Source organism: Mytilus trossulus, unplaced genomic scaffold (genome assembly GCF_036588685.1).
Source record: "Mytilus trossulus isolate FHL-02 unplaced genomic scaffold, PNRI_Mtr1.1.1.hap1 h1tg000247l__unscaffolded, whole genome shotgun sequence".
Lineage (NCBI taxonomy): Eukaryota > Metazoa > Mollusca > Bivalvia > Mytilida > Mytilidae > Mytilus > Mytilus trossulus.
Window position 1 is genome coordinate 495887 of NW_026963318.1, and position 17820 is coordinate 513706.

Genomic DNA, 17820 nt, shown 5'->3' on the forward strand with positions numbered 1-17820 from the left:
GTCTCATGTTAAAAATGCATTAAAATTAATTATTTTCAGCAGAAGCTTTTCAAGATTAAGAGTTTACATTTCTCTGCTTCTGCAAATTATCAAATGTCCGTGGAATTGAAAAGTTTTTATTTAGTCGGGAAAATCAACTGCTCGTAACTGATTAGTATTAATATTTAAGTAACTTCTATAACATGTCGCGGCAGTAATTGTTGATGTATCAATACACATTACAATGGAGATGTATGAAAACCCAGGTATGATACTTAATGCAATTTTTCACGATAATTACACATATTTTAAGTTGCATAGATATGTAGATTTGAAAAAAGGTATTACTTATAATTGAAATAATCTTTTTTAATTGATTAATTCTTGTTTTTATCATTTTATAGGAAATATATCTCCTTTGATAAGTCAATTTAAAATGATATTATAGCCATACACATTTAAGTTGCCTAGATATATAGATTTGAAAATAGGTATTACTTATAAATGTAACAAACTTTATTAATTGATTTATTTTTGGTTTTTTTATCATTTATGGGAAATATAACCTTTGATTAGTCAATTTCAATTGATATGGCAATAAAGTTTGTTTTCTTGACACTCATAAGTTATTTTATTTTATATGCTCAGTATTAATTTTTCTGGAGTAATTTTCAGGTTAAATTATTTTTTTAAAGTTTAATTTGAATTTATAGATTCTGAATTTTATACGCAATAAGATATTTAATATACTTATGTCATAGATAATCTCCCCTTTTATAATTTGTCCTTTCAGTAACTTTAATTGACTAAATGTAACACTAAAGAAAATGCAAGTTTTTATCTACTTTTTGTATACAAAAAGGTATACCTTTGTATACACAAAATAATTTCGTCCTTAGCAAGAGTCTTCTTTTCAGGATGAAATTAACATGTGTTTATATCAATAGCATAAAGCATCAAGCATAATAGATTTATTTCAAGTCGGGTATACATATAACGATAAAACAGAAGCTCTGTAGGGTTTTACATATGAGTAATGATATATTTATTTTGTGAAAACGATGTAGGTTTAAAAAGGGTTAACTATGAAGAAAGAATTTTATGCAGTTATTTAAAAGCAATATTGTATTTAAAAATGCATAAATGCTTTAATTTATTTTATATACTACTGCCTAAAATGGATTTAGTATTTATCAATGAAAGATATCGCTGTCCCATATTTTTTTTGGCAGCTAGTTAAGAAATTTCTTGTTGAACTAGGAGTAAAGAAACACAAAGGCCATTGGTATCAGATTACATGGGTATATATGATACACGCTTAAAATATTTAAAACATTTTAATTTTTTTTATATATATATATAAATCAAAAATAAAAATCAAGATATATAAATATAAAATACCATAAGTTAATGTACAGCAATAATTGTTATCTTTATGGAATTCACTTAAATTAAAAGCTTTGCTTTTTAAGAAGATTAGTTTATAATAATTTACAGTATGTTTTTGAATTATCGGCCAATAAATGAAATTAAAAAAAAAACTTAAATGGAATATAAAACATATAAATCATTACTTTTATAAAATCATTAATAGGTCAAGAACTTTTTAGATTTTTTTTTAAATAACACTTACCGTGATTACATTCACTTCAGTTTAAAAATACAATAAATCTTATTCAGGTTTTCCTTTGAAATTGAACACAGTAATTTTGACACTTTTGAAGTATTTTTCGAAATAGTTACAATAATCTTTTATTTCTGTTTTCAAGATTTTTGTTGAAAATTTAATTGAAGGTGAATCAGCCAGGTGGATTTAGATTATTATATTTTATTTATATCTTTATTCTTACATTCCGTTTTCCATAGGGTATGACACATTATTTGATTTGAGTTAATTGGTTGTTAAATATTACGGGTAAATTGTTTGTTATTTTTTGTGTGTATAGCGAAATAAGATAATTGTTTATTTATACTCCCAGCTTAAAAAATAAAAAAGTTTCAAAGACACAATAGCAACAATATTTATTTCAATCAATAAAAAAATGTTTGTATTAAATTTTTTATGTATGTATAGGGTTAATCAAGCGTGATTTGTGTTATATTTTTTTTTATGTACATATAGGATTAATCAAGCATGTTAAGAATTCAAAATGATTTTGATAAAATGTGAAAACAGTTAAAAAAAAGATTGTTTATGTGTCTTAACATTTGCCGAAGGGATACAAAATATAAATGTATTTCTTGGTCTTGTATAAATTTAACATGTTTTAAACATATTTCAGAAAGTTGAAGGCCAAACATTTTTTTCATCTTAAATGTTGATTTTCTATTAATTTCCAGGATAAGAATTTTAAAAGACGCATTCTATGGGGTACTCATTTTACTGAATTTTTCAGTTGTTGTTGAATATTAATTTTATTCACATCAATTTAAGTGTTAAAAAAAGATGATTACCTATAGGTTGATTGATAATTTCCTGTAGACCGATATGCAAATATTGTCAAAACAACATAATCAAGTATCTACAAAAATAAAATTTTCTTCAAAATGAATATTTTTTGTTGAAAATAAAAGAATCACATGGTTAATTCAATATATTCATGTAAATAAAAAAAAAAAATTGGGGATATTTTTTTTTATAAAAACGTAACAAAATCTTTTGATTAAAGTTAAAAATAGTGTTCCATATTTTGACACTATTCTGATTGCATTTGTTTCTGTCACGTTCAATTCTTTTTTTCAAAATATAAACAATGGGAAATTTCTTAATTACATCATGAAAAAAAAAGGAACAGCGATTTCTTTTTACGGAAATGTCATTGTAAATTATATGTCTGGCGATTTCCTACTTGGCTCATTGTATATAGCTGTACCAGTCGACATGTCAGTGTAATTCTTATGAACAAATGTAAATGATGGGTCTTCTCTACAACCTAATGACCTCGCTAATATGACTTTTACGATGGTTCTCTATCTTAAAGGTGGGTTATTTATTTCTTGTTTTGTTGGAAATTTTCATTCATAATTTTTATTTGTGTTTGTATGATAACATTGAAATTAATGTAATAAAATTCAAAAAAAGATATGATGAACTAATTATATTGAGATCAAAATTCCATATTTTTGTGATACATCTAGTACCTTTTAATTTGTATTTCAATGTCGTACTATAATAACAAAAGTGTAAAGTGTGTTATTCTTAGTATACCTATACTTGGGACTATATGTTAAGTGCCTGATAGATAAATAGTCCCAGCCGACACAGAAAAAAAAAAGTTTTGGTTTATTTTAATTTTACTTCTTATTTAGTGCAAATAAGTTAAATAAAATGCTAAATTTGTCTTAAAGTAATAATTGATTCTAATGTGTCCTAAACTTTATGTAATACAAATAATTGCAGCTAAAGTTTTCTACATCTTTATGTAATAATTGCTAGTGAAGAGTGGTAACGAAAATTGATAAGGAGGTCAATATTGGATGTCTTGATTTATTTTAGCCATTTCTTTTAATTTTCCATTTGTTAAGGCGTGTAAATGTAGTACCATGTCGTACCAATCGTTAATTAAACCAATGTCTCGACCTCACACACGATTCTATACCTCGTCAATATAGTCTGATCGTTTTGTCAATATCAAGGAGGACAATGAACCATTTTACTGTTTTTATTAAACTTTGTTAAATACAACATGTGATTTTTGGTAGTTTAAATATAGATCGGATTTCGGTACACAAAATGCTTAATTTAGTAATCAGTGTCAGTTTTTTTTGACAATTGTTGTTAATCTATGGGACAAGATCATCAGCTTAAAGAAGAATCAAATGTAAATTTTGTCGAAAATGGAAAGTTAACAAGATCTGGGTGGCAAATATGCAATAAAAATACTCATATCATAATACTTGTCACACCTGAGGCTTAAATTAAAGAATTCTTTTAGATTCCTTTCAATTTGTCATGTCCAACCAGAATGAAAATATTGAATTCTTGAAAAATTTAAAGATAAATCTGAGAAATTCAAATGTGCAACTGTAACCAAAAAATCAATGATTGGATTAAGATGAAAAAATTTCATGGTAAGAAAAATTTGAATTAACTGGAACTATCGCCAACTGCTTGTCCTTTTTGTAATGCTTTATGTGTGTGATTGATTATAGGGTAAAGGTATACCCATAGATATCAAATTTAAAAGTCAATTTTTCTTCAAGCTGAGCTGGTAAATTTCAATTTTATACCTCATTCGTTGAATTTTTATGTTAAAAACATTTCAAACTAGGTTTTTCACAATGAACAATTTTTGTTCATGTTTGTACCTTCTAAAATAAAAAATGTAAGTGTTAAACTTGAACCTGAACTTTAAAATGAAAAGTTGTTACTAAAAGTATTTTCGAGTTTAATAATATTGTTTAAAAGACTTCTTTTTTTTCTAAATTAAAAAGGAAGATATGTACTGTAAACCAACTAATTTTGATAGCAACTGATTTATTTTGCGTCTTTCGTAAGTAGAAAAATAATGCAAATTTAATTAGTTGCAAAAATTTAAAACTAATTGTAATTGTAATTGTAATAAGTTTATTGCAAATCAGCATATAATATAATGCTATAGCATCAACAACATATATAACTAAGATCTAACTGCCCATCAGTAATTTGAAAATCATGAAATTAAATAGCAGTAAAGTGGGCTAAAAATGGCCAATTGTGAAGTCAGGTATCTGTGAAAATAAGTTGGTTTACAGTATTGCTAGTTTTTAAATGTTATATTAAAGGACAGATAAAACAATAACTACTTGTTCACACCCACAGATTTTTTTTTATAGGATATGTAGTCAAAATTTACTTTTTGTTTTTCTATTTGTTTTTTTTTCTAAAACAACTTATTTCATGTTTAAGTTGTTAAGGTGTCAATATTTTTGGCAACTTTTGTGTCAAGTTATATGAGTTTGGTAGGTAATGTGTCTGTTTGTAAAATTATTTATTTGATATAGAATAAAATAGAATCCTAGTGGAATTTTGTGTATTTGCTTTGATTTATGATGAATATAAAGATACAAATGAGAATTCTTTAAATGAATACATCGTATTTGAAGAGAGAAAAAAAAAGAATTTGAAATTGATTTGATTACAATCAAAATGTACATTTTGAATTGAGTGGTCTAGAATTGACTATCAAAATGTATCAAATTTTGTCTTGTTACTCCAGCACTGCAGCAGGAGAATTTTAGAATAAAATATGAACCAATTTTTGTCCTTTTGCCCAACATATTCAGCCTTCCTAAAACTTAGTCAAACAATCTTAAAACATTAGACCCTCCACACATAATCAGTTAGACTTTAAGAGTCAAACAATCTTAAAACATTAGACCCTCCACACATAATCAGTTAGACTTTAAGAGTCAAACAATCTTAAAACATTAGACCCTCCACACATAATCAGTTAGACTTTAAGAGTCAAACAATCTTAAAACATTAGACCCTCCACACATAATCAGTTAGACTTTAAGAGTCAAACAATCTTAAAACATTAGACCCTCCACACATAATCAGTTAGACTTTAAGAGTCAAACAATCTTAAAACATTAGTAGACCCTCCCCTCATAATCAGTTAGACTTTAAGAATACATATAGAACATAAATCAAAAGACTTAAAAGTATACTTTTTTTCAGGTAACAAAATAAAATTTTGCAAGCTAAGTTATGTTTTGATGCATTGTTATTATTTTACATATCAACTTTGAAATTTAGCTTTTTTGTTTGTTATTTTCATCAATTTATTAATTAGGATTGAAATAAAGTATTAACATATTAAACAGCTGAGGTAAGAACAGGTGACTTTTGTCAAATATCTTAACGGAAATTTCAATCAAGGCTTCAGATAAAAAAGACTTTCTATTAATTTATAAACTTAAAATGATATATCTTTTACAATTTATCATAATTAGTGAGATGTACACTCACTAACATGTTATTATCTTTTTCAGAAAACAAATACGGTGTGAACCCCACGATGCATCACATGTATCCACCGAGTCACCACAGGCCTCCAGGAATTCACACCACCAAGCCTATTCCATCAGGGTATAATGAGCCACCTGTATTAAACCACATGCCACCTGCTCCAGTATCTCACCCTGATCCTTCATCATCCACACCTTTACCTCTCTCTGCTCCAGGCATGAACCCTCAAATGATCTCACCTCCTCACAGGTAAGAAAGATCAACCTTGAATGATCTCACCTCCTCACAGGTAAGAAAGATCAACCTCGAATGATCTCACCTCCTCACAGGTAAGAAAGATCAAACTCAAATGATCTCACCTCCTCAAAGGTGAGAAAGATCAAACTCAAATGATCTCACCTCCTCACAGGTAAGAAAGATCAAACTCAAATGATCTCACCTCCTCAAAGGTGAGAAAGATCAAACTCAAATGATCTCACCTCCTCACAGGTAAGAAAGATCAAACTCAAATGATCTCACCTCCTCAAAGGTGAGAAAGATCAAACTCAAATGATCTCACCTCCTCACAGGTAAGAAAGATCAAACTCAATTGATCTCACCTCCTCACAGGTACGAAAGATCAAATTCGAATGATCTCACCTCCTCACAGGTAAGAAAGATCAAACTCAATTGATCTCACCTCCTCACAGGTACGAAAGATCAAATTCGAATGATCTCACCTCTTCACAGGTAAGAAAGATCAAACTCAAATGATCTCACCTCCTCACAGGTAAGAAAGATCAAACTCGAATGATCTCACCTCCTCACAGGTAGGAAAGACCAAACTCAAATGATCTCACCTCCTCACAGGTACAATAGATCAAACTTGAATGATCTCACCTCCTCACAGGTAAGAAAGATCAAACTCGAATGATCTCACCTCCTCACATGTAAGAAAGATCAAACTCAAATGATCTCACCTCCTCACAGGTAAAAAAGATCAAACTTGAATGATCTCACCTCCTCACAGGTAAAAAAGATCAAACTCGAATGATCTCACCTCCTCACAGGTAAGAAAGATTAAACTCAAATGATCTCACCATTAAAACCATTAAGAGAAGTGTGGCATCAACTCTCCAATGATCTCTTCTCATAGGTAATACACCTTTAATAATAGTGTTGCATGAACCCACAAATGATCTCCCCACTTGAAAGGTAAGGAGAAAGATAAGAGTATGATATGATCCTACAATGCCTGAAATATATATCACCATTAAGGAAATACACCAATCTCACAAATCATTGCATTTACACATATTCCTATTTATTAAGAAGATATACAAAATTGATTTTACACCAGAAACTGCAAATGATTAATTTTCATTAAATAGAGAATTAAATTTCAGTCAGGATAATAATGGTAACTTATCTCACTGTAAAAGCATGTTTAAGTTCTTCAAGTAAAAACATTAAATGAATAAAATAACCATTGAATAAACCAATCAAAGACAATCTTCTCAGGAACCTATAGCTAATTTTAATCACTAAGAACCAATTCATAAACTCTAAAGTAATAACATTTCGTTGTAGATTCAGACATGAACCAGCAGATTCACAGATGATCTCTTCTTCTTATAGGTAAGAACATTCTAAAAATATAGGCAAGAAGTTTCAAACTGCACAATTTAAAAAGTTTGAACTTCCACATTTACTATGGAAAACTCATCTAGTTGATGATACAAGAAATAAAACAATGGTAATTTTAAACAATGATGCATTTTTTAACTGCAGTTTATTGTATATTCAAGATGTATTGCCTTGGTTAACCCACATACATGAAAAGATCATGTAAAATTTCCCTGTAATTTTCACCTCAAAAGATCTGTTTGGACAACCCATTGCATGGTACGAAACAATTTTAATACTTGTACATGTATATAGAAACACAATGTTAATTTATATACACATGAAATAAAATAATTCAATGTAATAGGATTTTTTTTTAAGAAAAAGGGAAATAACACCATATGTGCTCAATAATAATGTATGGAAAAATTTCCACAGGTAAATATTTAACTCAAAACATTTTTATTTATACAGCTTGTTTTATAAGTGCCAAAAATAAACAATGGTTCTATTTTTGATTTTTCAACATTTGATATTGTCTATAAGTGAAGAAGATCTGTCCAAAAACACACACTTTCAGTTCTAGAGACTTTTTTCAAACAATTGATACTTGGAAAAACTACTAGCAAAGAGCATATCATGATTTTTGATGCATCTTTAAAAGTGCTTTTCTAGATTGTCTTTCATAAGAAATTCTAACCCCAATAATATAAACCGAAAATCTTATTATCAAAATATAGAATCTTTGAATTTGAAGTTTTAAAGAAAAAAATATGTCAATTGAAATTAACACCATTTTGCACTCTTTCTGTAATTTTTCATTTTGTTAAAATATTAACTATGATTGTGTTAATTTTATATTCAGTATTCCATCACGTCCAGCCAAGAGAAAGTACCCTGATTCACCAAACAATACTTTAACCAATGTACTACTGAATGGACGGCAAGATATGTTACCTATTAAACAGGAACCTAGTAAGTTACAATATAGTGGTATTTTAAATTGGTATGGGTGTCTTCCTCCATCTTGGATTGTAAAAAACAGAGAATCAAAGGTCCAGATTTTCTATCAAGTTAGCAAAATTGGATGCAGGAATGCAGATATTAAATGTGAATTTTCATTTAAATGAACAAATTTATAAGAATATATCTTATAAATATTAATATTACTGCAAATGTTGATTATTTTTAGTCGTTTTGAATTTTTTTTTAAATTGGCATTTTAAGGGGAGGTAACTCTAAAACAGTACATATTCTGAAGGATTCTACATGGAATTTTCCTATTTAGTATTTTACCCGGAAAAAACGTACGGTGACCCTATCTTTTCTTTTGATATTCTCAAAGCATTGTCTGAAAGCTATCTTTTCCTGAAGTATTTAACAATTCTATCATTTTGTTTAGATTTTAATTACAAAATGGTGTTTTTTCCTGTATTATCCATACAAAATGTGCCATTTTGTCAGGTCCTGTAGCTTGAGAAAATGCGCGGTGACCTTTCATTGTTATTATATTTTTCAACATATATCAATAGATACTACGTTTTGGCAAAGTATGAACAAATTCTATCATTTTTATTTTAGACTCACATACCACCTTAAGCCAGGTTACAAATATTGATTATAGCGTATAATATTCTAAGCCTGTTACCTTTGATAACTATTTACAAGTAGTATGATGAAGATTTACAATTGGTTGAGCAGAGAAAGTTGGTACCAAAAACTTACCAGATTTATGTAGACAGCTGTTCCTAGTTTTCAAATTAAAGCTTTCAAACTAACAAGAGTATAAAGAAGATGTGGCATGAATGTCAATGAGACAACTCTCCATCTAACTCACAATGTGTAAAATATGAACCATTACAGCCTTCAACACTGAAACTTGGCTCACACTGAACAGCAAGCTATAACAAATGACTTAGTGTTAAACAATCCAAAAAGGAAAACATGCAGATTAAAAACAAATGGTGCTTGAAAACTTTGTTTATAATATACTGCATTACGTATTGTCATTTAAGCAGGAAAATAAATAAACAAGATAAAATTGAGAATGGAAATGGGGAATGTGTCAAAGAGACAACAACCCGACCAAGACCTGAAATCCCAGAAAGATCAAAATGTAACCTTACATTAGGACGATGTTATTTAATAGTCATTTTTATGCCCCACCTATGATAGTAGAGGGGCATTATGTTTTCTGGTCTGTGGCTCCGTTCGTTCGTTCGTTTGTCCGTCCGTCCGTTCGTTCGTCCACAGGTTAAAGTTTTTGGTCAAGGTAGTTTTTGATGAAGCTAAAGTCCAATCAACTAGAAACTTAGTACACTTGTTGTTTATGATATGATCTTTCTAATTTTAAAGCCAAATTAAACTTTTGACCCAAATTTCACGGTCAACTGAACATAGAAAATGAAAATGGGAGTTTCAGGTTAAAGATTTTGGTCAAGGTAGTTTTTGATGAAGCTGAAGTCTAATCAATTTGAAACTTAGTACACTTGCTGCTTATGATATGATCTTTCTAATTTTCAAGCCAAATTATACTTTTGACCCAATTTCATGGTCCATGGAACATGGAAAATGATAGTGCCAGTCGGGCATCCATGTAGTTTGGACACATTCTTGTTTAGATCAATGTGAAGTCAATAGTGCCTAAAGGGTCTTTTCTGGGCCCAAGTCTTTTTCTATTTTACATAAATGACATACTGGTTGGCTAAAGTTTCACCATCACCTATTAGCAGATGATGAACTGACATTATGTATTTTTATTTAGATTCCAGTTTTGGTGGCTACCTAGATTGTGAAGAAGATTATCAATATGACCCAGATTCTAGTAATTCTGGTTTCATGGACTCCTCTTACCAAGTGATCAAATGGCAGGCATTCAATGTTCAGAAGTGGACAGCATTAACCGATTCAAATCTCAAAGATCTGTAAGTTATTAAAGTGAAAATGTTTGAAGTTTAATAATGGTTCTTTTATAAAAATCAGGTTGATGATATTTTTCATCGCATTTCTCATCTGTTATGATATAATAATTTTATAATAAGTTAGGTTTTTTTTGGTAAGGATAAACACAGTTAGTTAAGATAACTTATTTTCCCTTAGGCTCTTGTATACAATACCAGTAAAAAAATAGTTACTGTACATAAAACAGCTGCTTTTGAGAACATTACACTTACTCATTTAAGCTGATCACAAGATTCTGATTTAACTTGACTGTTTTGTTCAATTGTTTAGTTTTTGTATTTATTATGTTTATTATTTACACTCTCCTTCTGGAGGCTATAAATTATATATAAATATTCTTTGAGGATAAAGGATTTAGGTTTTTTTTAAGTTAGAATGTCATGTGTTTATTCTTTCTTCATATGACTTTCAAACTGCACGTACAGATATAGGAAATAACTAAAACAAGAAGTAAATTGCTTAGGGTTTAATTGTATTATTGTTTAACATGAAAAAAAACCTGAAACATTTTTACGACAAATTATGAATAATGTCTTTGTGGGGTTATCTAATTTATTTTCTGTGTTTTAAACTTTTACCTGAGAAATAGCTGTCATGATTTTCAGTTATACACTTATGTATTTTTTATGAATCAGTGACGTAATAGATATTTAAAAAGTGCAATCAATTAACTATATTGTTTTGAAAGATAAAGGAATTACCGTTGATACATTTATTATCAAAGGTTACAATTTTTGTGCATTGAGAAAAATGTGCATTTTGAAGATATTTGATTTCTGAGTTTTGCCAATCTCTGCATATAAAGCCTATAGAAAAATTGTAATTTGTGGCTCATCTGTAATAACAAAACCCAGAGAATAAGAATGAATCTACAGTAATATGCATTTTTATTTACTTCAGACCACCGCCTCAATACCGTATAGATTCTGACAAAGGATTTAACTTTTCTACACCTGATGAAGCTTTCGTATGTCAGAAAAAGAATCATTTCCAGGTCACAGCACACATGGCAATTGCTGGTGACCCTAGATATGTCCGAACACCAGAAGGGGTCAAGAAAATTGATGCTTTTCATTTACATTTCTATGGTGTAAAGGTAAGCCTTAAAAAAATATATAAAATATGCAAATTAAGCGCTGACCAGGAAGTAAAATGAGGATATTCAAAGTTTAAGAAAACTTCAATTTTTGTCTTGCCATTTAGAAGTTGCAAAGATGAAACTTATTTTTACTGTTCTTGCATCATCATAGGTACAGTCGACAACAGTAAGAATTAATGATAAGATCAGTTTAAAGTGAACCACCAATGGAAAGGCAATGTTATTTGATAGGTGGGACATCTCATTTCATTTGAAATTATTTTACCATACATGGTCCTTTGACTTTATTCCGTAGTTTATATGTAACATAGGTTAGACATCTCTCTGTGTCATTTCATTAAGAAATAATCAGTTAAGCAACAAAAATTATTCCTACAAAAGAAAATCATGTGATTGCAGAATAGTTTTTATGTACTTAAAACACATTGTCACAAATTGAATTTTATTTCCATGTTGAATTTACTATTGAAAATCATATTCTATTTTATTTATATATTCAAGTTCAGAATATTATTTTTTAATCTATATATTTACTTTTACAGTCAGAGTCACCATCCCAAACAATCAAAATAGAACAGTCACAATCAGACAGAAGTAAAAAGCCTTTCCATCCTGTTAGGTAAGTTGATTTACATTGAATGATATTTAAACCAAGGAAAACCTTTCAACATGTGGAGCAGGATATATTTAAACCAATGAAAAACTTTTCCACATGTGGAGCAGGATTTGTTAAACCTTCCTGAGCACTTGAGATCACCCACAGTTTATGGTGGGGTTCTTGTTGCTCAGTCTTTAGTTTTCTATGTTGTGTCTTCTGTACTATTGTTTGTCTGCCTTTTTTTCTCTCTCTTTTTTGGCCATGGCACTATCATAAAATTGAGAAAGGAAATGGTGAATGTGTCAAAGGGACAACCAGCCGACCATAGAGCAAACAACAGCCGAAGTCCACCAATGGGTCTTCAATGTAGCTAGAATTATCGCACCCGTAGGTGTCCTTCCCCTAAAAAATATGCATACTAGTACAGTGATAATGGACGTCATACTAAACTACGAATTATACACAAGAAACTAAAATTAAAAATCATACAAGACCAACAAAGGCCAGAGGCTCCTGACTTGGGACAGGCGCAGAATTGTTTATTTTCGACTTATGAGTTTAATTGTCCCTCTGGTATCTCATGTCTTTCTTTCTGTGATACATGTCAGATTTCAAATAAATAAAGTATCATTCATTAGCAGCAATTTAGAGATATATCAGGTGTTTAAAGTTGGTGAGTGTAGAATTTGGGTAAATCTAGTTAAAGGTACTTGAAACCTGCTATTTCAAAATAGCAAATTTTTTTTATCAATAATCAACATGTCTATAAATAGCTTTTGATAGATTAACCAGTTAAAAGAAAATTGGTTCACTAAGGTGATTTATACTGTTATTCAAAAGTCCTGACAACCTTAGTGCAATATCTTATATCATCAGTATATGTTTCTCTGTATTACCTACCAGTCTGTACATATATGTACCAACCACAAGTACAATTGATGGAAACTTGTTGTAAGGCGCATGACATATGTTATATAATGGTGAAAAGGAAGAGCAGGTTTTTTTTTGTTCCTGACAGAACATGTACTATATATATATATATATATATGAAGTGTGTAAACTAAATTAGGTTTATGTTTCCAAAATATCCTTTTGTTCACATTTCGCAATGACATACGTTAATATATGAAGCCCCTCTCACCCCTTTGAATTATAAATAAATGATAAAACAATGGTATTTCATCACAACAATAATAACTATAAGAAAAGAAAGACAAAAAACTATTTTAATTCTAAAATACATAAATTAGTAACAAATGACAAATTGAAAGATGTTTAAATGTAGAAGTATTTCTTAATGTCCTTAATTGGTTAGAATAATCAGTTTACCTACCAAAATTGGTGGTTCTCACCTGACACTTCATCATCCACAACCAATTAAAAACTCAATGTTAGGAAATAGTATTGAAAGTGGTGTTAAACATTAATCAATCAATGAAATCATAAGGCAAAACCTCTGTATATTGACATCAGTGTAAAATGATTATAATTATATCCCCCTCCCCTGTAACTCCCCCCACCCCCCTTTTTGCAAAGGATGTTCTGTGGTGTCTGTGTTGTATGGATATTTGTCTGTCAGAATGTATGAAAGCCTTGATGGATATTATTGATACTTGGTATTATGTTTGCCCACAATCTCCTAAGACAATGTAAAGAATAAGGTGCATTCAAATTTGAAAACATGTCCTAACAAAATATAAATGTAAATTATGAAGATTCCCTATTTTATATCTATTCAGTATTGTTATAAAATCAGCTTTAATAGTTCAAATAACTATAGCCCAGTCTTATGGTCACTAAATCTTACTGATATGTTATGTTACTATTTCAGAGTGGATATTATACCAAATCAAACCAATAAAATGACTGTTGGTCGGCTACACTTTAGTGAGACAACTTCTAATAATATGAGAAAGAAAGGGCGACCTAATCCCGATCAGCGATACTTTATGTTAGTCGTGGCATTACATGCACACTGTGGTGACAATGATTATATGGTGGCAGCACAATCATCGGAGCGTTTGATTGTCAGGGTGAGTTTCAAGGTGATCAGAGATTTTTTTGCTTAGTGTGGATGGATGTCGGTATTTAAGTACGTTAGAATCATTCTACAATAGCAACTATCGCCAGTCAATTGGGAACGATTTACTTTTTGTAGCAAGATTACATTGAACAAAAAATGAATATACCTTTTTTCATGATACTTTAAGACAATAATCTCTTTGGTTGAGATTGCCTTGCCTGCACAATTTTCAAACCTACAACCTACCAACCAGGTGCTTAATAAGTCCCCCTAAGTACTTTATCATTGATTCGATATAAAAAAAGAAGATGTGGTATGATTGGTAATAAGACAACTTTCCACAAGAGACCAAATGACACAGAAATTAACAGCTATAGGTCTCCTTACAGCTTTCAACAATGAGCAAAGCCCATACCACAATTCCGGCACATGTATGAAAGAGAGATTAGCAGAGAAAAGTTTTTATCATTTTAAACATTGCTATAAATAATTTATAAATGAGTTGCTGTGAATTTATTATTGAATGTTGAAATTTTTATGGATTTCATTGGTGCAGGTGAACCAAGAAAAAAATGTTCAACCAATAAAAAAATTCATTAGACTTGTGTGCAGATTTCCAGCAAAACCATGAAAGTAAATGTCGATGAACATGAAAGTTTTCCTTAAGCAACGAAAAATTGTTACCCACAAAGGTAAATGATTCTACAGTATAATGAATTTACTGCATTTTATTTCTGATGATATATTTATTATGATGATTTTTCAGGCGTCCAATCCTGGTCAGTTTGACAGTGATGTAGATGTGATGTGGCAGAAAGCTCAGACTCCAGATGGAGTATACCATGTGGGTAGGGTAGGAGTAAACACTGACCACCCTGAAGAGGCACTGACCGTCCATGGTAACATGAGATTGACTGGTCATTTACTCCAACCCTCAGATAAAAGGGTTAAAGATGATATTAGAGAGGTAAGATTGTCATGTATTCAATTAAGATTTCCATTTTTTAAGTTTGAGGTGTTACTGAATGTAACTGTTAATGTAAATTTCAATAAATAAAGCAAAGGAAAAACATATAGTGGCAAGTCACTGTTTCATAAATGGGTAACAGATAACAGGTACAAAGGTTCACCTCAAAAATTCTTTAATGGTGCCTTGTCCGGGATGCTAATTGTTATCGAAGGCATGCTAGTTCATACTTTTCTGAACTCTTGTATAAGAGGATTTTAGTTGTGATTCAGGCAGCCACATCATGAACAGTGAAGATTTACAGAAAATATTGTACAATTTCCAACATAAATTAGCTCAGTATTTCAACTTATTTTTGCTTTTTTACATAAATGGATTTTTAATGTTTTAAAATTGACAGCATCAACCTCATGAGGTTTTCTCTTTATAACATTTCCCCTTAAGGTTCATCATAACCTTTTGGCTAAAATGGCCGTATTTACACCCCAAATTTTACTCTGAGCACAGACTAACCTTTACACCTGGAACAGTTTTGAGGGATGGCAGGAACTAGATATATAAATTTTAAATGCATTTTATGTTTCAGAAAATTATAAACTTTTCTAGATTTTGCTATCCATTTTTTTTCGTTCATGCAGAAGGTGCAAAAATTAACTAAGTAGTGAAAACGATTGAGAAGCTCCCCTCATATAATCAATGTTGTGAGTAGTATTGATTTAAATGGACAATAGATGGACAATAGACACCTGTAGACAATAGGTGATTTGACAGGTTTAAACTGTGTAACTGAGTGGACCGTATCAAATGAAACTCGGGTGTTTGTTTATTTTGCTATCTTCTGCAGACAGGAAAAAAACGCACATCAAAATGCAGGTAAGTTTTTAATTTTCTGAAACTTAGACTTCATATAACTTTTATATATCTAGTTCCTGCCATGCCTTAAAACTTTCCTGGATGTACCAGTTTGTCTGTACTCATAGAAATTTTTGAGGCGTAAACACGGCCATATTTTTCAATTCCTTATGATGAACCTTAATTTAACAAGTGAGAGTAAATATTTTTGTTGAAAACCTAAGCTGTATTTTGTTATTTAATACTAAATCTAGTGTGAATCATTTAATGTAAGAAGCCTGCGCTGTAGTCTCATATGATGTTATATATCTGCTTTATTTCAAAATTTTGATTAGTAAAACTAATGTGAGTTATCTTTCTTTGTAGGTTAATTCAAAGGATCAACTAAAGAATGTTGCTCAACTGAATATATACAAATATAAATATAAACAGGATTTCGCTGACACTGTAGGAATGCCTGAACATCAGCGCCATGATACTGGTGTATTGGCACAGGAAGTGCAAAATGTACTTCCTGATGCTGTCATGGAAACAGGGGATGTTGCACTGAATTCTGGGAAACAGGTTAATAACCTGTTAGTTGTAAATAAGGTGAGTTTGGTTTTCAAAACATAGAGAGATGCAAGATTGAAGACAAAGATGTTGTAGTTTTGAATGGGCAGGAATCTTATTGGCAGATACCGTATAGCGGGTTATTTTCGCGGGGTGTAAATTTTCGCTTATTCTCGCGGATAGAACAAAATCGCCAAAATAAATTCCGCCAATTTAAAAGTGTACATGCAAAGGTAAGGTTAAAAATGTTGAATCCGCCAAAATTTTTCGTATACCTTATTCAATGAAAATCGCGAAATTTTACACCCGCGAAAATAACCCGCTATACGGTATACCTAGGCCATACATTGACCTATAATGGTTTACTTTTATAAATTGTTATTTGGATGGAGAGTTGTCTCATTGGCACTCACACCACATCTTCCTAAATCTATAGAGATATATCTGATGCAAGAAATCTTGTACAACAAGTAACTCATATATTTTTCTCTGTTTTATATACAATACACAAAGTTAAAAGATATATATCAATGGAAAATAAATAGGCAGTTAATCACAACCATTTGAAAACATGATTTATATTTAATGATAACTGGTACATGTACTACAACTGTATTACTTAGGTGCTAAAAATATATGACAGTTTGATAACAAAATGTTACTTTTTCACAGAAATGTAATGTTATCATTTTAAAGGTGCGACAGGTCCCCACTTCATTATAGAAACTGATCTGAAGAAGGTCACATGTATTATATTAATCTTATCATTAAGGAGGGTTAATCTGATAAATAATTGATAAATAAATTAATCACATATAAATTATTTAGTTCCGTTACTACCTGTAACATTGTCCCATACACCAACAGTTACTGTAAGTGTACCTAGTTATTATTTATTTTAAGTTTTTACTTACATTTTGACTTTTATTTTGGTATCCTCAGTCTTGATTTTGACCAATACATGTGATAGTCAAACATTTTTTTTTAATTTTTATTCAGAAGAGTACTACAAGATAAATGCATTTTATAGCATCAATCTTAAACATTGATTAAGATATGCTTTACACATAGAGCATCTTTGAATCTTTTTTTTTTCAGGATCGTATTTTCATGGAGAATGTTGGTGCAGTTAAAGAATTGTGTAAAAGTCAAACACATTTTTTTTTAATATTTATTCAGAAAGGAGTACTAAAAGTGAAATGCATTTTATAGCATCAATCTTTAATGATGA

General features: G+C 30.2%; 1 protein-coding gene across 6 annotated transcripts in view; it reads left to right on the forward strand.

Moving 5' to 3' along the window:
- Positions 1 to 17820, forward strand: part of LOC134701645 (myelin regulatory factor-like) — a 95488-nt gene that overhangs the window by 63210 nt on the left and 14458 nt on the right. For 4 of the 6 annotated variants that reach the window (XM_063562779.1, XM_063562780.1, XM_063562783.1 and 1 more), the window contains 9 exons: positions 5956 to 6181; positions 7502 to 7549; positions 8403 to 8512; positions 10302 to 10461; positions 11399 to 11594; positions 12140 to 12216; positions 14027 to 14240; positions 14985 to 15185; positions 16404 to 16628. In XM_063562779.1, the coding sequence (XP_063418849.1) occupies positions 5956 to 6181; positions 7502 to 7549; positions 8403 to 8512; positions 10302 to 10461; positions 11399 to 11594; positions 12140 to 12216; positions 14027 to 14240; positions 14985 to 15185; positions 16404 to 16628 (1457 nt within the window). The remainder of the gene's footprint in view (positions 1 to 5955; positions 6182 to 7501; positions 7550 to 8402; positions 8513 to 10301; positions 10462 to 11398; positions 11595 to 12139; positions 12217 to 14026; positions 14241 to 14984; positions 15186 to 16403; positions 16629 to 17820) is intronic. The other 2 variants (XM_063562781.1, XM_063562782.1) reach the window with 1 other exon arrangement.